We start from the raw sequence: 23097 nt of genomic DNA, 5'->3' as shown, positions 1-23097 counted from the left end.
ATGATTTCCCTGCCCCTCACGGAGCCGCCATTTTGAAGCTCTTCCGAGCCTCGGAGCCTCTGCTGCCAGGCGCTGCCACTACACGACGTGTCACTGGACACCAACGACCTTTAAGACGCCGACTTCACTTCAGGAGTGAGAATTACATATATTGTGCAAGACTCTTTTACTGCATTTTTTCTCTCCTCTTCCACATTAGAGGACACGACCAAATACGCAGTTTTTACGGCGCTTCAACCCCTGACAGCTGGGTTTTTCACACCCTAACATGCTCAACGCTCTGAAATACTTTTTCTTCTAAATTTCTTCCTCATGGCGCTATGACAACAACTTTCTCTGAGACTTTCTGCTCATTTCTCCTGCGCCTCAGCTACTTCAGGATGCCCCTCCATATGCTCCCATTCTAGTCATCCTCCTTTTTGTACTCACTACCTATTTCACTCTAATTCCCTGACGCTTTCTCAAATTAGTTACGTCTTGTGCTTCACCCTATCTTTGGAGATATTTCTGGAACATTTCACACGCACCTTTAGTTGTCTCTCAGGGAATTGAGACTACATTGTGGCACGATCATTTCTTTCTATGGTCAGATTACGCAAACCTCAATTTGTCTTCACACCATCGGGGAGTACTTCAGGGGCTTCTTCATCTGGTACAAATAGAGCCACTTCATCTACGAAAATGACGTCTCAAAAATCATCATTGGCTCATACCAACTCTAGTAAGTCTTCCCCACCTGCTCCAGCGGGCAAACGCCTTAAGCAAAATTCTCCTACGCCAGAAGACAATCCTTCAAATTCTTCTACTGACCAAATTCTAGAGGAACTGCGCGCGCTGCGCCCATTTATTGAAAAAACGAGTACAGATATGCAGCTTTTAAAGGATAAATGGGAAAATATGGATGCCCGTCTTTCTACTGTTGAACAGCACCTTCCTGAAGTTCAGTCCAATACACAACGTATAGACACTTTAGAAAAAACGGTCCTCTCACTGCAAAAGCATACAGAAGATTTGGAAAATCGCAATAGGAGGAATAACCGCCGTATTTACAATTTGCCGGAAAATCTTGAGGGGGATAATCCAGTGTCTTTCTTCACCACTTTCTTGCCGAAACTTCTGGACCTACCACCCTCCACCTCCATTAGTATACAAAGAGCCCATAGACTAGGTGCCAGAACGGGCTCCTCCTCAAAACCTCGTGGAGTCATCATCTTATTTCTGAAATACACAGATCTTCTATTGATTCTCTCAGCTGCGAGGAGTAAAAAACAAGTGTCTTGGCAAGGTCAACGAGTATATCTATCTCAGGATGTTTCTAATGTCACTGCCTCCAGACGTAAAGAATTTCTGGCTATGCGTCCTTCTCTGCACTCCCTGGGAGCAAGATATGGCTTGTTTCACCCTTGTACTCTCAGAGTCACCTATCGAGACAAGACTTGGTCATTTCAGGAACCTGGAGAATTAAGGAACTTTCTTCTTCTACACAGTGAAGAAGGGATGGACGCTTCCTCTTCTGCTTCAAACAGTGGCTGAAATTGGACTTTTATTGTCTACATGTTTGTTCTTCTAATGGCTTGTCTTTGACTTCATGTATTCTCCTTGCTTCTCATCTCAGTTCTCACACTCTCTTTTCGTGTATCTTTTCTCTTTTATCTTTTTCTGGCATCTCCTATATATACCTCTACTTTCTTTTTCTACTTTTTGGGCCTCTGCTTTTACGTCACATGTTCTGTATGTTAACAATTTTTTCCTTTTTCCTCCCCAGACGGATATGTATCGGATACTCCTTTCAACATCTTGTCCCATTCCATGTTCCTTTTGTGCGGTCTCGATGTGGTTTTCCTCCTGATCCTGGTCCGTACGTCTTGTAAAGCATCACCACCTCCCCACCTTCCCTATGTGTATATTTCCCCTTTCAGGTATGTTTAATACAGTCATCCTTTTGGATTTGTACTGTCTTCTATGCATTCTCTCTTTCCTTCCTTCTTCCTTCCCCACTGATCTTCTTTCCCTGTTCCCACCCCTCTCCCCCTCCCTTTTCCTTTCTCTTCTTCCTTTTCTACCTGTTCTTCCTTCTTCCTTTTTGAAGAGTGTTATGGTTAATATTTTTCTACAGTTTGAATTACTACATGTACAGTATGTTCTTGCAATTCTCGGTTTAGATCAGTTTAATAAGCTTTCACCTTCAAAGTTGTTTCATGGAATGTGAAAGGATTTAACCACCCTATCAAAAGGCAAAGAGTACTCTCCCACCTTTCCTCTTACAATCCAGATATTGTCCTTATTCAAGAAACCCACCTATCTGATATTGAATCTTTAAAGCTAAAGCGATTGTGGGTTGGAACTGTTTTATTTTCTCCTGCTTCTCAAAAAAAGAATGGGGTGGCCATTTTGATTCATAAACGACTCCAGTGTAAAGTAGTTCTAGAAGAAAAGGATGACGAGGGGCGCTGGGTTTTAGCTAAACTAATAATTAACAATATCCCACTTACGATATTCAATGTTTATGGTCCTACATGTTTTGACTCCTCTTTTTGGCCCTCCATTACAGCAAAATGTATTCAATATAAAGATAATGCTTTTCTATTAGGTGGAGATTGTAACCAGATCATTGACCCATTTTTAGACCGTAGATCCTCTGTTCGTTTTTCTCCTCACAAACCACATAAGCAATTCCTTGACACTATCACCCAAACTCATCTTGTAGACTCATGGAGACTCACTCACCCAGATGTTATGGATTTCTCCTTTTTCTCTCCTCCTCACGCTTCTTTCTCCCGCTTAGACTATATTTTTCTATCTTCATCTCTTTCTCAACGCCTTATATCTTCTTCTATTGAACCGATTGTTATCTCTGACCATGCTCCTATTATTACTGTTTTCGACCTTCTTCCTCCTACTCCTAAATCTTCTCGCTGGCGCTTCAACCCCTCTCTTCTTACTGATCCTCTTTTTTCCTCCTCTTTTTGTTCTTTTGCTTCTGAATTTTTTCATCTTAACTCTACATCTGATACCCCCCCTCATATTCTTTGGGATTCCTTCAAGGCCACAGCCCGAGGTTTTATTATTGATTTTGTCTCTAAAAAGAAGAAAAAATTCCTTCAAAAACGTAAAGTCACCCTTGCACATATTAAATCGCTGGAACATCAATTCTATACTTCCTCTGCTAAGATTATGTCTCCTGAATTACTTAAGGCTAAGATTGCCTTTAACAAGCTTACCACAGACTCCGCTTCCTCTTTTCTCCTCCGGAGCAGCGCGCGATATTATGGAGGTCGCAATAAATCAGGTAAATTATTAGCTAACTATTTAAAATCCCGTAAAGAACGAACTAATATTGATTCTATTTATTCCCCCTCTAATGTTCTTCTTCATACCGATGCAGAAATTTTGGAACAATTCCACTCTTTTTATGAGACTTTATATACTCCGGAAAACCCTCCCACCCCAGAGCTTATTCAAGCTTACTTTGACAACATACCCCAACCAGATACTTCCCACCTTAATATTTCGGCCGTTGATTCTGATCTTACTATTTCGGAACTATCCTCTGCTCTATCCTCCCTCACTAAAGGGAAAACTCCAGGACCTGACGGCTTCCCAGTTGAATTTTACCTACACTTTTCAGACCTCCTCTTACCCAAACTTCTATCTCTCTTTCAGTCTTTTTGTTCTACTGGATCAGCCCAAGGCTCCTTTCAAGACGCTACCATATGCCTTATCCCTAAAGATGGTAGAGATCCTAAGTTCTGTAAAAATTACCGACCTATATCTCTAGTTAATGTTGACTATAACATTTTTGCGAAATTATTAGCTCTTCGCCTTGACCCGCTCCTACCACATCTTATAGGGAAAGAACAATGTGGCTTTGTTAAAGGCGGTTTAACATCGGACAATTCTAGACTCTTCCTTAATGTCTTAAGTAAAGCCCCTTCCCTATCAATTCCCCTTGCAGCCATTTCAGTAGACGCTGAGAAAGCCTTTGACCGGGTTGACTGGTCCTTTCTCATGGCCTCCTTACAATGGCACGGCTTCAATCCCAAATTTATATCTTATATTTCTTTGATATATTCTATGCCCAAAGCCTCTGTTCTCGTTAATGGTCAACTCACTTCCCCATTCACACTCCAACGTGGAGTTCGTCAGGGCTGTCCCTTATCACCTCTTTTATTTATTTTGGCGCTTGAACCCTTCCTTACTTCCATACGAAATAATCCATCCATCTCTGGCTTCCCGTTTGGTAAACACCATCTTAAATTGTCTGCATATGCTGACGATATCCTCAGTCCCCGCTTTATTAAACGAATTTCAGAAATTCTCCTTGGTCTCAGGTTACAAAATAAATTCTGACAAAACAGAGATCCTTCCTTTAACCAAATTTTGTCTCCCCCACTTTTTCACAGCCACTGGCTTTGCTTGGAATTCTACAAAAATTAAATATCTCGGTGTTCTTTTTTCTAGCTCTATTTCTTCTTCTATTCAACTCAACATGAATGCAGTCATCTCTAGAATAGACTCATTACTCACCTCTTGGAATCCACTATTTCTTTCCTGGTGGGGCCGTCTTGACTCCATCAGAATGATGATTGCCCCTATTCTGATTTACTTATTATCCATGCTCCCACTTCGTATTCCAACCTCATATTTCCGTCGCATTGACTCTGTGTTGTCCAAATTTCTTTGGAAGCAGAAAAAAGCCCGCATATCGCTTTTCAACTTACGTAAATCTAAACTTAATGGTGGTACCAACTTTCCAGACTTTCGCCTCTATCATAAGTCTTTTTCCCTTCGACAAGCTTCCCGCTGGTTATCTCAGGAACCCTCCCCTTTTTCTCCCCTCTGGCTTTCTGTTGAACAGGAATTACTGCTTCCATACTCCTTCCAAGAGGTTATTCGCTTTACCTCTAAAGCCCCATGCCTTAATCCCCTTTTATTCAAGCATACTTCTTCTCTTCTACGCCCTTTAGTTTTCCCTACCTCAGTGTCGCAGGAATCCTTCCTACTATTGCCTATTTGGTACAATTCACTTCTATTAATTAACAACAGACCTATTGCATGGCCCTCATGGAGAGCGAAAGGTATCATTTGGGTACATCATCTTTTTGATGGGTCATCCCCTTGCTCATTTCCTAAATTTTGTTCTCAATTCCACTGCCCGCCTTCTTTTGCAAAGAAATTCCCTATCCTTATGGAAACCATTCTAGATCGTTATTACTCTCTCCCCTCTGAAGACCTATCAGCCTCGTCTTCCTCTCTACTCACTGTCCTTTCTACAGCTCCTAAGCTTCCATCATTTACCGGTACTTCTCAGCCCCCAACCCAGATCGTCTCAAATCAAAATTGGAATTGTCTTGGGAAACGGATTTACATTCTTCATGGCCGACTTCTCTTTGGGACAAACTATGGGCCCGATCCTTGAAGATTTCCCGTACTGCCTCTCTCACTCAATCCCTATTTTTCTTTTACCACAGACTATACCTTTCTCCTCTTTCTATCTCTCGCTTTCAACCCGATTCTGTATCTACTTGTTGGACCTGTAATGCTCCCTCTGCAGATCTTTTGCACCTCTTCTTTTTCTGTCCTTCAACTCGTATTTTCTGGTCTCAGATATTCTCCCGCCTTTCTCGTATTTTTAACATCTCTATTCAATTCTCCATTTCTTTTGTATTTCTTGGTAGCCTTTCAGAAGATTTAGATCTCCCCCCTCATTCTCACGGTCTTTTTGATCTTATGCTGGCTCTTGCATTACAACATATCGTCTCTAATTGGAAATCTTTGAACAAATTGTCTCTAAATTGTTGGTGGAATCTTGTATGTCAATCACACAGACTTGATGTTGCCTTTGCTTCCTCCTGCAAACCTTCCCGAAATGTTGAACTTTACTGGCTACCTCTTACTCTATACCTCGATCAATCCGCCAAAAAGAGTTACTCTCCACTTTCTTCGGATAATTTCAAGCCCCCCTGAACACATGTACTCTTGCCTGCAGTTTTTATGATATTTTTCAGTCTTAATATTGTAATTATTTAGCTTTATATTGATCTCCTTTACTACATATTGTTTATTCAAGCAATTACTGAATATGATGGTTTTTACTGTACTCTTTGATTGACATTTAATGTATTTTCTATTTTTACTTATCCATCTTCATTTTTTTTCATTGTGATATTGGCTGCTTCTATTTAATTTATCCCATCGTATACCTTTCTTCTCATATTTTGCTGATGTCACCTTATTGTAATACCTATTCTTCTCAAATAAAGCTTTCAAACTTAAAAAAAAAAACCTCAGAAAGTCACTTAAAAAAACGAAGGTTACAGGGATGTTATAGTTAGCAAATAGCATTAGAAAAACTTAGAAAGTCATGGAAAAAACCCAAAGGTTATAGGGAAGTTATAGTTAGGAAATAGAATTTAAAAAACCTTAGAATTTCACTGAAAAAAACAAAGGTTACAGGGATGTTATAGTTACGCTCAGATTTCAATGGTGCAAAACCAGTGAAATGCAGAAGTTATAGTTATCTGAGCTAACTCTAACTTACGCCCCGCAATGCACTGCTTATCACCTCACATAACACACCACTCATGACATGGTCAGTGACCAGCAGCATATCAGTTCAAGCTTGTCAGTGAAATGCTTTCTCTCCAAGGTCACTATTCATCAGTGACAGAGGACTTGTTTTGATTGCATATGTTCACATTTTTACTTAAATTAATAGTCACAGAAAAATGTACCTGTGCCAGCTCTGAAGTCTGCTGGATTAATAATTGTAACTGCACTGCAGTGATCTCAACCTAGCTCCATGCGTTTGTCACATAGTGACAGCAGTGAAAAAAACTATAAAGAGTAACTCTGCAGAGATGCTACTAGAAGACAATTTCACCTGTGCTTCCATACTTCACCCATTCACATAGGTGAAACCAATAGATAAATAAAATGCAGAACAAAGCAACCATGTCATCCCCTAATCACACAAGAGTGATGAATTGGGTGCACTTTTAACATTTTATATACCCAGCCAAGATGGCAGACATCATTTGCATTGGTAAATGAAAAGGCTATATCACTGGTGTGAAAGTGATTTTTTTACACACTGTAGTACCCAGCTACAAATGGCAGATGTTGGGCCATGTAAAAAAATAACTTACAAAATGTCCACAATGCGTTTGTGTAGGAGTGGGTGTGAGGAAAGCAACAGCGGTATGGGGAGGAGGGGCAAAGAAGAACATGGGTAGGAGAGACATAAGGAGGGCATAGGACAGGAAAGAGATAAACATGGAGTGTGTAGTGCGTTGTAAGGGAAGTACACAAGGAAGGCAGCTGGGGAAAATGTGCGCTCTTAAGGAGTCTTAACTGAGAAGAAAACGTAATGCAGTGAAAAGTGAGCAGTGGACAGACTCAAGTAATTAGTCATTCTCCAGACGAGGGACAAACAAACGAAGAGGAAGGAAAGTCCACACAAGCCAACAAATATAAAAAGAAAAAGCATGTGACCATGAAACCAACTGACGAGAAGCAAAGGGCAGACTCTAAACTCACTGCAAGCGGATAATAGAGCTTTTTGCAACAAGACAGCTTGCGCTGCCTGGCAGGCAAGCCTTAAAAAGGCTTTTAGAATCTGGCTTGCTTTCTGTTACTGCCAGAACTGAGAGTAGGATTAGCAAGGGGGATGTCAGGAACCAAAGGTCAAGACAAGGGAGTCAGCAGCTACCCCCCTGAATCCTTCTTATTGATGGCATTGCTTCTTCCTGCACTGTTGCTGACTGTGCTACAAAAAAAGAGACAGCCTGTCAGTCAAGAATTCTTTTTTTTAGTTCCAGTGGTTCATTTCTGGGATTTTAGCATAGGCCAGAGTAACAAGGCAATTTGCATTGCTACCCTACACCAAAGTGAAAGGGAAGAAATGCATTGCATTTAAGCAACACTTGGTTTTCCTGTCTTTTCTCCCTGCACTGGTGCTGTTTTGGCAGTCTAGCACCAATATAGGCACAGTTTGCCTCCATTGCATGTAGGATTGTTTTTGTGCAGGAAGGGGCACAATTCTGAGATATATTCCTCTTTCAATGTGTGCCTCAGAATGCAGCACTCAAAGAAAGAGGAAAAAAAGGGAACAAATAAACATATTTCTCCTTGTTACACCTCCCGTTAGGAGGCCTACGGGTTTGGTGCCACCACAACGCCCATGGAACGCATTCCAGGCGCAGAGTAGGGTGACGCAGCAACTTGCACTGCATTGCCTTACTCATGATTTATGAGGCTACTCAAACCCACTCAGGGTGGCTTTGCGTGGCTTCATAAATCTTATTGAGAGCCCTGCATCACACATGCAACACTTTACATGTTTGAAAAGTGACGCAGGACTCATATATAAGTCCCTCAGTGTTAAACGCTTTCCTGTTTCTTTTGCAGAAGTAAAAGTGATGCTCCATATATAAAGTGTAATCTGGGTTTTCTTGCCTGTATGGGCTCATAAACTAACATTCAGCAGCAGTTCTTGAAAGTAATAATACAGTTTGCAGCTCCAGGCTTTCTGTGTGCTCCATCACCGATCAGTTTTTTCGAGTAATGAGAGTGGGAAAACCCGTTCCCTGTGCACTTTATGATAGAATCAAAAAATTATCCATGATCGTTCACATACTGCACTTTTCTAGCGGCCCATTATAGACAGGTCGCGCCACACAATCAAGATTTCAAACTGGTTTCAGCCAGAGTTAAACCCCAGGGTGAGAGCTGCCTCTCCAGAGCAGTATCCTCTTTTGATTTATAGTGATCCATGACAGAAATGGTAAACAAGTATTTGCATGCAGTAGGTCTCGCATATGAAAAACTTTAAGCTATTGGCTTTGTAAATGACAACGCCTTTTATTGATCTGTTTTGATAATGAACACAAACATAACAAGCATTTACAATGCAATGGTCTCGGCATTATTAAAGGTAGAGCTATTGGCATTGCTCATGACTTTTTTTGTTTTTTAATCATAAATATATGGCATTGTCATTTACAATGCCAATAGCTTAATCGTTAAATAAATGGCATTGTAATTTACAATGCCAATAGCTTAATCGCTCGAAAATGCATGACCTCTTGCATTTACACCCACACAGAGCCACACACACAAAGCCACCCACACACATACAGAGCCACCCACACAGAGTCATTCACATAGAGCCACCTACATAGAGCCACCCTCACACAGACACCCACACATAGAGCCACCTACAAAAAAAGCTATCCACACAGAGCCACGCACACGCACAGAGCCACACACACACACACACACACACAGAGCCACACACACACACAGAGCCACACACACACACACGGAGCCACACACACACACACAGAGCCACACACACACACACAGAGCCACACAGAGCCACACACACACACACACACAGCCACACACACACACACACAGAGCCACACACACACACACAGAGCCACACACACAGAGCCACACACAGACAGAGCCACTTATGATCCAAGCTTCTACTAACTAAAGGTATAATGCCATCACCGATAGATATATGTAATGACCATATGGCTAGGCCCTCCTCATTAAGCCTCGAGTCTTACCCATCAAGTATGAAATCAAACCAGTATTCCTGAGTTAAAGTATAGCCCATCTCCCCCTTGGAAATGCATACACATGGTAGCCGCTCAAGCAAGAGACATTACACTCGACACAATTCATCAAAGACTAGAAAATCCAGGCATCAAGCAAAACAAAGCAACATGTTCCCTAAGTAGGCTTACTGGCATAAGACTTTCAGCAGGTCTGCAAGAGCCAAGACGTCACGGCAGGAAGGATGGGGGATGAATAGCTTCACCGGGCCAATTTAAATACTTCCGGCTGATGACACAGCCAGGGAGCATGGGAGCAAGCACAGCCAGGGGGCAGGAGAGCAAGCACAGCCAGGGGGCAGGGGAGCAAGCACAGCCAGGGGGCAGGAGAGCAAGCACAGCCAGGGGGCAGGAGAGCAAGCACAGCCAGGGGGCAGGGGAGCAAGCACAGCCAGGGGGCAGGAGAGCAAGCACAGCCAGGGGGCAGGGGAGCAAGCACAGCCAGGGGGCAAGAGAGCAAGCACAACCAGGGGTCAGGGGAGCAATCACAGCCAGGGGGCAGGAGAGCAAGCACAGCCAGGGGGCAGGGGAGCAAGCACAGCCGGGGCTCTTACCTCAATAGGACTGTTGGGCGTGAAGAGCAGGGGCTGCAGGTATTCGGGGTGCAGGATGTGTTCGCTCCGGGCCAGCAGCATTTCCAGCACCTTGATGGGGAGCCGCTGGGCCTGGCGCGTGGGGTCCGGGGGTCGCACGGGGTGCAGGAAAGCAGCACCGGGCTGCTGGCTGAACAAACGATCTCTTGCGGCAGAAAGCGAGGGCGATGTGATCATGACCCAACTGACATGGGGGCGGAGGGCTCAAGGCGACCCCCACAGGGTCGCCTCCGGGGTAGAGGGGTGTCCGAGGGCGGTGGGATCCAGGGATCCCCGTGTGTGCGCTGCGGACCCCGACTGCTGCCGGGATCCACAGCCAAGCGCGCGGGCGGTCACTGCCAGGGAGGTGCCAGCCTCTAGTCTCCAAGGGCTCCTCCGAGTGCTTCTTGAGGACTGTACCGCCTAGGGCAGGCAGTGTGTCTGTCTGAAAGCCTCTCCCAAGCTCGTGCAGTCTCTTTTCCGTGTGCCAGGGACTGCCTGTCCAGGCTCCTGCACACTATTTCTGCGGGTCTGAATCACTGCGTTTGAGTGAAGGCTCTGTAAGCACGGAGTCTCTCGATGGATCACAGCACTGTCTCCACCGCCCGAGTGTCTCTGCAGAGCCCCTGTCCCCGCTCCTGCGCTCTCTGCCGTGTCCTTCCCAGAGCCGGTGTGGTCTCTCTATGGATCGCAGCACTGTCTCCACCGCCCGAGTGTCTCAGCAGAGCACCTGTCCCAGCTCCTACTCTCTCTGCCGGGTCCTTCCCAGAGCCGGTGTGCCTGCTCGGAGCTCCCTGCGCTTCTGTGCAGGCTCAAGCCTCTCTGTGGCCGTGCCTCCTCCTGCTCTGCTCGGGCTCGTTGTGCCTGCGCGCGGTCCTCCTCTGCTGACACTGCGGGCGCTGCTGCGATCACTGCTGCTCCTCCTCCCCTCTGTGGCGGTGTGAGCTGTAATCCGCCCAGCCCCGGCTCTGGCACAGCAACTCACATCAAAAGCCGCCGAATTAGGCTGAGATTAAAGCCTTTGCCGCCTTCCAATCAAATGGGACCCCGAGGTGATTGCAGCATTAATGGCAGCATAGGAGATGAGGCCACAGGGAGGGGAGGGACAAAGTTTGTATTAAACGGGCAAACTGCCAGGACTCCTTCGCAACTCTGGGACCCGGCGAGCAAGAAAACAATCAAAACTTACCTGGAATGCCAGCGAAGCTGTTGCTGCCAACAACAACAACAAAAAAATGGCTGCAGCAAAGCTCCGAAATTTTCAGAATCAGGGGCGTGTTTTTTGCGGAGTGACGGATGACGTCACAGATTAAAAGAACGCAAAAAACACGCCCCTGAATCTGAAAAAGACGGGGCTTGAACCGAGTGATGCCCCTCTCCTCCAATGGCTGGCCTCCGTTTAGGAAGCCAGCCAATGGAAAAGAGAGGCGGGTTCAAGCTCCCTACTAAAAAACATTAAATCTCTGACCGAAAGTGCGCAAGCGCCGCCTACGGTCCTCAACCTAAAAAGTATTGTCATCATCAATGCCAATAACTCAAACTCTTTTAAATGCGAGACCTATTCCATTTCAAAGAAGCGGCCGCCATTGTCCCGGGCTGCTTGGAAAATGAAAGCTCACATGGCGTGCTGAATCTTGCAGGAAAGCATGTCATGCCTGCAGTAGGAGAAACTCATTGAAGAAAATAGTGCTTACAGACTAAATAAGACATACTGGGTAACAACAGAAGTAAAAGGAGCATTCCACATGAGAGTTTACCACTGAAGACTAGGTGATACTAAGGAGGGACTAACAAGCCTATTAACAAATCAGTAGGCAGCATTTGTAAAGGACAATGCCACAAGCCAATGAATATGGGCGGAGAGTGTGCAGAGCTTCAACTCCAAACTCGAACACAGCATGCCTCACGACCTAAAAATTACCCTTGGACCCTATAATCCCATAAACATGTTGGCACGAGAGGTAGCGATATCACAGATACAGAGTGAACAGAGACTTGTCGAACTGGTCCTGCATAATGAAGTGGGAACAGAAACATACCGAAAGCAGGCAAAGGGACATACATTGCCAGCCCTGTGCCATTTGCGGCTCATCACCAGTCTGTCTGGTATTTGATCCAGCCGGGAGCAGTCTAACTGCAGCTGCTGAGGAGTCAGAGAGGTGACATTCTGGAATGGGAATGGCTGAGTTTATGAACTGAATATGGTATAACCAGAGACTGTTGCAATGCATATGTTTGATTCGAAGGGGGGGTCTAGGCTGGTTGGTTCTCATCTCCTCCGAAACAGGATGGGTGGGCGAAGGGTGCTCTGCAATGTTGGGGTGGCGGGTAATTTGAAGTCCGTCTTAGAGGGAGGCAGGGTGGGGGGTGGGGTGATTGAGGCAAGTTAGGGGAGTTTATTATTGTTCACATGCATCACAATGATCATCATTTCATCACTGAATAGAGCTGTTGCTGAACCCCATCCATTTTGTCTGGTGTACTGCCTACTTCCTACAAACACATTGCCTACAAACACACTGCTACTGCCTACAAACACATTTTCTACCAAATATGCAAACAGAGCATCTTCGACTCCTCCATTCCCTAGAGGTGGTGGGACTAGTGGGTACCCCAAATAACCATATTGGCGGCTACCGTTGCCCCCTGAATAATGAGACTCGAGGCGACACTAACCCTTCTCTCCCGCAATGTCAATGGGGTAGGGGATACAATAGTGCTACAATATATCAAACAACAGGCGGCTGACATGTTTCTACTGCAGGAAACCCACCACATCGGGAGCACCTGCAAGCCGCTTCATAGATGGGGATACAAACTTGTAGGCCAAGCAGGATTTACTACTGGTCCAGAGGGGTAGGGATACTACTGAAGAAAAATCTCTTATTTGCTGTAACTCAGAGGCATACAGATAACTACTGACACTGTGCTGGAGTGTCAGGGACCCGGGAGGGTAGAACTATGAATGTCCTCTCAGTGTATATACATCCTGCTTTACACAAGTTAGCTTTGCTGGAACTGAGTTGGATGAGCCTAGCCTTACCAGAAGGTGAAGTGGTGTTGGGTGGCAACCTCAATATGATGCTTTGTGACCAATCTGACAGATACCCCCCGATATAAAACAGACAATGAAAGCGAAGCTCGAGCTGTCTAGGATGTCACTCAGAACCCCAAGGTGAAAAACATCCCATCTATTACGTTATGTTACGGTTGGCCCATAATATCATCTGCCCCTGCTTTCAGCTGATACTCATGGACAGGGAGGTCATGGGGGAGCCATACATACCATAACTTCTTCTCCCTGGGCCCCAATCTGAAAAATAAATACCTTACCTGCCATCCTTAACCATCACCCGCCACCTTCTCTGCCTTCCTTCCCCCCACCTGCAGCTCTGCTTCCTGTTTTCAGTCAAAGCAGAGAAGCAGTGCTGCGCTGACAGGCTCTCTGGGAGACTGTCTACTTGGCCTAGAAGGCCTTCATGATGTAGCAACAGAGGGTAATGGGTTTTGTTATCAACTCCTGCTACATCATAAAAGTGAGTTACCAGATTTAGAATATTGTGAAAATGGTGGAGGCTTCCTAAAGAAGCCATGTATAACAACACGGGTCTCCATTTTTATGACTTTTTGAGAGCTACACAATCATCAGGATCAGACAGGGAGCAGCTGTCATAGAAACTTGCAGATCCTTCTGGCTTAGAAAAGGGTTTCCGTACATGCCCTTTAGTCATGGTTCACTATTTGATGCCAGAATCTCCAATGTGCTTGTTGTTTGGATATAAAACAGCGCAGATGGTCACACTTCTTGTGCATCTCTTTAAAACAGAACAGCAGAACAACTAGGATATTTTGTTACACTCTCAGTCTTCTGGTTACTGCCTATTCTGGGTACCCTGGTGTTAGTTCCTTAGGTTAGTTCCTTAGACCACTTATGTCATCCAGTTCTATCTGTTCCATACTGCTATTTGGACTTTTTATTCCCCTAGTATTTTATGGCTTGTTCAAATTAAAAATAGGAGCCATCTGCATACCATACCAAATCAAGTGCAACTAATTCCTCTCTTTAAAAACCCCGTAGCCCCAGAAATGGGGCCCCTCTTGACCCTTAACCTGAGTATATGAGGGTTGTGACCATGTCTTTTGTTATGCCCTTGTTAGTACTGCGTAGTTGTGGCAAGGTGGTGGAAATGTGTGTAGTAGAAGACAATTTCCACCTCCTGTCCAGTAACACCTCTATGCTCTGGCTTTCACCTGCAGACCATCTTGCCCTGATGACTCCTAGTCTTAGAGATACGCTTTTCTATTTAACTCAGGCCTATTCCCACCCACCACTCTTTTTTCGTACTCTGCTGCCTGTATACAATCTGTAATAGTTTCAGACTTGGTAGTTTTTCCCAAAAAAGGGAGTCGGAAACATGTAAATCTTTTCACAGCAGAAAAAGAACACTCCATATAAGAAGTATTGCTGAAGGCTGCTTCAAATACTGAGTTGTTTTTTTCATACCTGGCTGGAGAAGTTTGGATCAATGGTTAGAGGGGCAGACCCTGATGCAGAGGTCTGGCCCGGGACCAGGGTTCAATTCCTGCCTCGGCGAATCTTGGGCTCAATTTCCTCGGACCTGATAATTCTCGCCTCGGTGCCTATTCTAATCATGGGTCCCACTCTGCAACTCTGGGCAATAGCTTCCTTCATCTCTACAATGGCCCCAACAGCGCTGGGATGCCTGGCTTCACCTTGGGGGTGCCCAGGAGTGGACATTTCACAGGGAAAAGCCAGGAAGGGTTCCACAGCGGTATGCGTTACAGCGTCAGGACACCCCAGTTGGGGTATTAGAGCGCTTTACAAGTACAAGTACAAATTACATGTGAAATACACAAAGGAAATCTAATCCAAACTAGCCTCTTAACCACTGATGTAGAGGGAAATACTTCAGATATGCAAATGGCCTGATCAATTGCCACCAGAAATATGAATGTTGCTTTATCCTGTCAGGCATGTGGCTGATGATGGTATATGTGCCTCAATATTAGGATATACCCTTGTACTTCAAACCATACTTGGGACATTCCCACAAGCTCAATCTACATGGTCATAAGGGACTTCCTGGGTGATGAGATGTTGAGCTACATGCTAGATGTCTGTCATAGGCTGGGACAACATCCAAAACTGCTTGTGATCCAGAGGCTGTTAATAAAAAAAAATGTTTTCATATAGTGCTTCGTACAGAACTTCTGCAAATAACAGATGTTACTACTACCCAGTTTACGGATAAAAACAATATCTGAGGTGATGAAGTACTTAAAATACTCAACCATGTTGACTGCTGCATGGAAGTACTGCCACAGTGAAGACAAACACCAAGCCCAAGGTGCCACAGAAGCTGCATCAATGCCTTGAAGCCAACCAGATGGCAGTGCTGTTATACCAACAGGAACAACGTTTGGTTGTGATGACTCCATGGGTTTAATAGAGGTGACCTGTGAGCCAAAGACCCAAGTGAGGTGGCAACAGACTATCATGACTGGGGTGCAGAAACCCCCTCATAACCTTGAACCATGGTGCCACTTGTACCTGCTGCTCTAATCATAGCTGCACCTTTAGCTGCCCCTGAAAGTGGAAACCGTGCCGGTAAGTTGTCTTCCTCGTAACACTGAGTTAACATTTTACTTAATGCAGGGTCCCCTTTTTCCCCTATGTCTGGTACCTCTATCATCCACCCCCATGGTGTGCGAAGGGGCCTGACCATGATCAAGACTGAATACTGGAAGTGTCCCTAAGCCATACTCAGCCATGCTCAGCTGTCCAGACGTGAAGCAATTATAGGGCCAATATGTATTGAACTCATACATGGCGCCAAGAGATCTATTTATCAAACTGTCACTCATGCAGGTCAAGACATCTAAGTGGGTTATGGAGACACCTAGGTCCTTCCACCAGCCAGAGGGACTCCCTATGGCTTATACCCATTGGACATGTGAGAGTATTGCACATGGCTCAGATGAAGTCCTTAGGATTAAGAAGCCCCTTATGCTAACGGAGGGACAGGCCACCTCAGTATGGGTACAGTACAGATGGAACTTTTGTCCTTTGACCAGTGCTTCAAAGTAAGGAGACATTTTCCGGATGAGGTCTCGCATCCTGAAATCAAAGGCTCGCCTCTTAATCAAGCACCCTGCTGACCGCATTATTTCAACCTTGATCGGCAAGTAGATCATGGAATGTTAATCCTGGAGACCCCAAAGCCGAGGCGTACCCCAGAGCTTGGGGAATGAAATTATCTTGACTAAGCCTTTAAGGACGGGGTGATCAGACCTTTATTAAAATTAGGAATCTGTTTATTGGAAATTGCCGTATTTTGTAAAAGTCTTAAAATATGCATTGGGGTGGCATAAAAACACTATTGTATAAATCAATACACTGATTTTACCAACAAATTGCAAAACTATGGGGATCATTCAGATACTAGTGAACAGGCCTCCGGTCCTCAAGGGTGATGGAGGCCGTAGCCTCTACCAGCCTGCTGGAGGACCATCTACCCTATTTTGAGATCATTGCCTGGCTGTGTTATGAAAGGAGCATTCGCTGCAGCGGCTCCGTTCACACGACTGCATGTTAGCCAAGCGGGTGACGTGTTTAAAGCAACTTCGTTGTTTAGAGAAAGCAGGCTCCCATTAATGGGGTTTGTTTTCTCTGAAAAATAATCAAATGGCTATAATGCACAGTAAATGTTCTCCCTATGCAAGGGAGCCCTTCTGCCTGTGTCAGTCATGCATCATATGGTGGTCATGGACATGGACAATGAGTGATGATCATCCCACCCTCAATGGGGGAGGACGCCCCTCATTATGACCTGACTGCCCTATGGTAGACAGGCCATCAGGTCAGAGGTTTGCACAGGGGAATACAATGGAAGCTCTCTCAGTGTAAACCTGGCACCTTCGATTACTCTAACTAGAGCGGCAGAACTGCATGTTTGGTGGGCATGAGCACAGGTGATTTGGTGTTCCGGCTTTGCCACATTCTAAATAAGGCTTCTGTGATTTTTTGCTACAGTAGATGCTTTATCTCCACAGAACCCCATGTTAAAAGATTCAGAAGGTGTCAGAATCAGTCCTGGTGATCAACTCTCTCGGGATGACATTAGTTCATTATAGCTTTTTGATGGTGTACCAGCAAAGCATACCAAAAAAAAACCCACAAAGGCCCATGCAGACCATTGAATTGTGTCCTAGTGCTATTGTTGTTTTGCTGAATGGGGATGGTTAGAAATACAAGATTCTCACTGTTATTTTGCATTATTTTCTAGTATTATTGCATTGATCAAATAAGAGTTATAGTTTCTTCAATGTATACCGCTGGCTGGACATTTAGGGGATAACAGGCCTGGCCTTGGAATGGCTTAGCTCATTCCTGACCAACAGATCATTCAGAGTCTCATTACCCCCTTACACATCCCAGACCCATGCCAACGGTCAAGGGGTCCCCCAGGGCTCAGCCTTAAGTCCACTTCTTTTCAATATATACGTCCAGCCTCTAGCTGCGGTCGCCAAGGAATGGGACCTCACAATCGTCTCTTACGCTGACGATACGCAGCTAGTGGTTACCTTGGCGGACGGTGCCTCACCCTCGGCCTCCAAATTTAAAGACGGCATGACAGCAGTGGCCTATTGGATGGCAGCCAATTGTCTACAGCTGAATGCCGGAAAAACTGAGGTTCTGTTGGTGGGTAAGCACATCAATCTTTGGAATGATCAGTGGTGGCCGGCAGCCCTGGGATCAATTCCCACCCCAAAAAGTGAAGTCAAGAACTTGGGGGTCATGATGGACTCTTCACTTTCCTTCCAGGTACATACCAAGCAGTTAGCCGCATCGTGTTTTGGTATCTTGCGAAGCCTAAGACCCATTCTAAAATACTTTGCCCCCTCGGTCCGCCAACTCATTGTGCAAGCTACCATCATTTCACGTTTGGACTACTCAAACTCTCTTTTTCTGGGGGCAAACAAAGCAGAGATAACAAGACTGCAACGCATTCAAAATGCGGCAGCCAGAGCCTTGGTGGGTTTGCCACGTTTCTGCTCAGTTTCTAGTACCATCCGTAAATTGCATTGGCTCCCTATTGACAGACGCGTTCACTATAAAACGCTTTGTATTTCCTTTAAGATTCTGAAAAGTGCTAGCCCAGCCTTGCTGAGCAACATGATTTCATGCTATGTTCCTTTGCGCTCCCTTCGCTCAGCAGAACTACACTTAGCTACGGTGCCCAGAATTAGGCTTTCTAGGACAGGAGGTTGGGCTTTTCGATATCTTGCGCCCAAGCTTTGGAATTCTCTTCCGGTTCACATCCGCGCCATGAACTGTTTGACATCCTTCAGAAAGGCTATCAAGACCTTTCTGTTTCCATCACCTTAGTCTCTTCTGGTAATTTCCTGGCTGGCCCAAATTGTTATTGTCTCCTCATGTGATAGCGCCGGGACGCCCCTTAGCTGGGGCAGCTGGGCGCTCAATAAAACGGATAACATAACATAACATAACATTTATACTTATTGTGTGCATTATAGTCAAGTATTTTTGTTGCATGTGTCTCATACATCACTTCCACTGAATTAAACTTTGAATAATTGATCAAGCAAGGCCTGAACGTCAAGGCAGGCCATTGAAGTTTACGGTACCGCGAGGTGGATCTCTACAGCTTACATATCTATCTCTGCCTTTACTGCTGCTGACATCAGCAGACAGGGGAATGCCTGGCACAGCCCCTTGCCACCCTTATTTGTCACAATATGAGCCGAGCTGATGGTTAATAGTTGTGGGGACCTGGAGCGCCTTCTGAGCATTGTCCACGTAGTTTGGTGGAACCACTGTCTCAACGCCATGCTCAGGCACCCCATCCGTCCATTCTAACACCTTTAAAAAAACTGGTAGCACGTGTGCTTGAAGGCCTGTCTGGCTTGGTTCTATCTTCACACAAAAAGCTAGTTGTGGCCCTTCCGCAGGGTCTGCTATCGAGCCTCCTGGGCAGTGTGCTCATGCAAACTCAAAAATCCCTGTTACATGTGATCAATAACACTCTAGACCAATCATAACAAGTGCCCCATGATACTTCCAGACAGCCCACACGTGCTAAGAGAACACATCAATAGCAGAAGCTAGTTATACAAAGCAGTGTAGAATGTGACATCTGGAAAATTGTCCATCCTAAGACCTGTGTCAAATCAGAGCAGGGAAAGGTAAGGAGTTCCAAATTTGTGGATGCAACCTCACTTAGGCATTAGTTACAGAGCCTAAGGTAGCACCCATGGCGAGTCAGGCGAATTCTTGAGATAATGAAGTCTTCACTTGAAGTGCGACTAACCTGGAATAACTGTGATTATCAAGTCCTACAATACGAGATACACTCTAAGAGAAGGTGGGTGGCGTATTGGATTACCATGAGTTTTCCCTTAAGGCAACCGCCTCTGAATTTACAGTACAACTCAGCAGATCTGCAGGTCCCTAAAAATATTTCATTATGTACCTTGCAGATGGTGTGTCTCTGTTTATTGCATACTGTGGAAAGCTCTAACTGTGTGTAGGTTATCTCTGTAGTGTAGACATCATAGGATTGAAAGGATGCGGTCAAAGCATGCATGCTGCTGTGTTCTGCACTAACAGGAACTCCTGCATTCATTTCCCAAAGAGCTGTCTCCATTGGATCTTTCCACAGTCATGTGTGGACCTGTCAAATAGAGTACTGGCAATTCGCAGTGGCTTTAAATACTGACCGACGAAAGACAGTACTTGCAAAAAAAAGCAGATGGTTGGGGTGAGGAGGTGTGCTGTGATCTACCTAATTAATATTAATTGAGTAGATCCTTTTGCAGCCCACAGCAAATGTACAGTTTGCTATGGGACCTGTTAGTAAATAGTCGCTTCGCAAATTGCATTCATATTCACAAACCAGTCAGTATGTAAACTGACATCAATGGAGCGCAACTATGAATGGTGCATCTGGCTCGAAACAGTTTGTATCATGCGATGAAATTTATCCCTAAAGAAACACTCTTACAGGTTGGAAGGCGTAGGCATATCTGCCGCTGTAACAAAATAAATATGAAAATTCACAAAGGATCTTGGGAGCGAACAGTCTCCATTTTGTTTGCGTACTCCCACTTGGCCCATCACTGGGTCCATGAGAGGAGATGTTCTAACAGCAATTACAAGCAACACTGAACTTCGTTTGATGCACTCGAATAGTTAGTATACCTAAACATTTATATGTGTTAGGATTAAGGAACCCTTTTAAGTTGATGTTCTTTAATTCATAGAAATCTAATCAGGCTAATTACCATTTCTGAGGATTATTTTAAAAGTAAATTACTTTACATTTAATGTAATTCTTTTTTTAATGTAATGAAAAGTAGCATACATCAATATTTGTATTTGTTATTGTTAGAATGAATGTTAATCTTAGGTTTAGTTCTGAAGTTAGGTTTAGCATTAGCTTTAACATCAGGGTAAAGTCTAATTTGAGTCTGAGATTAGAAAAGAAGTGTTGAGTTTAAGTAGAGGGTGCCTTAAAGGGCCATCCAGTCTGATGCTTAATTTTAGCCGTGGTTGACGGTGGTGGCCACCAGCCCTCATTCTTGGGGAACAGCACTTATTTTTCTGCATCAGATATTTAGAAAGAGAGGGAAAAACCAAAAATTCGAAAAGATGGAGGAGGGGAAAGACAGAAAAAGAGTCATAAAAGGAGAAAGCAGGCACCTGTAAGAGAGAAAGAAAGGAGCAGGGAGTGTCTTGTTCTAGATTAAAGAGACATGAGGCGGATTCAAAGCAAGGCAGTCTCGGCATTGGGCGCACCGACTTTTCAGACTTTTATTTGTGCCGGCCTCGAGCTTCTAAGCAGAGGTTTGGGCACAACTACTCATTCCTATACACATTAAGCACTGGTCCAATGAATGATGCCACATTAGTTATCAGAACCCGAGCTGGCATAATTAAACAAGCGACAATCTAGAATTCCAATTCTTAGTGATTGTTAGTGATTCAGGGCTGGGCTAACAGAACTCTTTTCTCTATGTTGAAGGACTCCTTTAAGGTGAGTATATTAGTGTTAGGAATACGTTTTAAATATATGCAGTTAAAGCAATACATTTAAATTATCAGTATTTAGAAATTCTGGTGGAGACAGTAATGAAATGCACCCACCTGCATATAATTTTAACATATGTTCATAAATAAACCAACCAAAGCGATTCATTTACATGCTAAACACTCAATCTGTTGGTGTCTCTCTAATGAAGTACTTAACATTGTAAGCAACACCATTGACTTACAGCACCCCTTTATCCACTCTCCAAGCAGCATGGACACCTGGAGCTTCTAACCAGAGACCTCATCATGCCCCGCCAACGACTACCTCTCTGGGGTGACTTACCTCAGCACGTGTGTGGACCCGTTGATGGTGGTCGTGGAACACGGCACCGTCTGGCCCAGGATGGAAGGCCTCCGGTACCGCTCGTCCCCACAGCACAAGATGATCAGAAAGGCACGTCTGAAGGATTTGTTCAAGAAGGCATAGAGGAAAGGGTTCAATCCCGAGTTGATGTACCCCAGCCACAGGAAGGCGGTCCACAGCTGCTCGGGCACACTGTAGTTTACGAAGGGGTCCACAACATTGGTGACAAAGAAGGGAGCCCAGCACAGGCAGAAGCAGCCCATGATGATGCACAGGGTCTTGGCAGCTTTGGTTTCAGTCTTCATGCGGTGGGTGTTGTGCTGGTCCGGGAGGTGGTGCCGGTGGTCAGCGGGGGCACCAGCCCGCTGGAGCATGCCGATCTGCAGCGCATGCTCTCGAGCGGTGATGTAAATGCGGTAGTAGGCCAGCACCATGAGGAAGAATGGAATATAGAAGGCCACAACGGAGCAGGTGATGGCGTAGGGCTTGTTGACCATGAAGACGCAGTTCGTCGAGTTGGACTCGTTGTCATGCTTCCTCTGGTTTATCTGGAAAGGAGACAGAACAAAAGGAATTGATATACTATTTACTTGAGAGAATGATTGATAGTTTTTGTTAACATTAGAATTGGCACTGGAGGGCTTGGCACCGAAGTGGGCACTGGAACGCTGTATTTGAAGGAAATTCACTATCAAAATCTTATTTATTTTGATCGATTACTCTGTGTATCAGATACAGGTCATGTATATAAAATATAGTTTGCAAAAGCATAACAATATACCAAGGCCTTGTACGTTTTTAACACTGTACCTAATCATACAAATACAACAGCATACACATTAATTCATTCTACTGTTTAGTTATTGTGTGCCATACTGACATGTGGCCAAAGGCTACATCATAGTACTACATATTAGTGGATCGGGTCGTGTATCCATCCCAGACTGGTTCTGGGTGCATGTTTACATGCAGCTGAGACTAGAGAGCTCATATCACTCTTCCTTCTGAGGGGTTTCACAGGGTGATCTGAGAGTAAGTTGAGGTCTTGCTTATCCTTGTGTGGGTATCCTAATATGTGTACCTAACTGTAAAAAATGTTCTTTTTTTTAGGGCTACAAACCTGGCAAATCATTTAAATGGAGGGTCAATTGAGTTTCAAAATGGTGACGGGGCGTGGCTTGGCGCCCGACGAGGACGGCGGCTCCGATGTGAGCGCTCCAGGTCGGCAGGGGGTTTCGCTTTCTTCCTCCCGTCACCGACGCCTGCCGAATGAAGTTTCTGTAACCGAAGCGCAAGTGAACTGGTGCGCTTTCACCCACTGAGGTTTTTCGACGCTGTAATGGGCATTTCTGCAACTTATTTGACGGACGCGGCTCTCTGACGGCTGCGACCGCCATTTTGTCCCTCCACAGCGCGATTCACGGTGCACCTTATCAATGGGAATGCGTGTTTGCTGCAGCG

General features: G+C 44.9%; 1 protein-coding gene across 2 annotated transcripts in view; it reads right to left on the bottom strand.

The window, feature by feature from the left end:
• HTR4 (5-hydroxytryptamine receptor 4) overlaps positions 1-23097 on the bottom strand; it is a 1457781-nt gene that overhangs the window by 533130 nt on the left and 901554 nt on the right. For both annotated transcript variants that reach the window (XM_086931613.1, XM_086931612.1), the window contains exon 6: positions 21616-22184. In XM_086931613.1, the coding sequence (XP_086787739.1) occupies positions 21616-22184 (569 nt within the window). The remainder of the gene's footprint in view (positions 1-21615; positions 22185-23097) is intronic.

This window comes from Lissotriton vulgaris, chromosome 7, assembly GCF_964263255.1.
Source record: "Lissotriton vulgaris chromosome 7, aLisVul1.2, whole genome shotgun sequence".
NCBI classification, from domain to species: Eukaryota; Metazoa; Chordata; class Amphibia; order Caudata; family Salamandridae; genus Lissotriton; species Lissotriton vulgaris.
The sequence above is the reverse complement of the archived record's forward strand: the minus strand, read 5'-3'. Positions and strand labels throughout refer to the sequence as shown.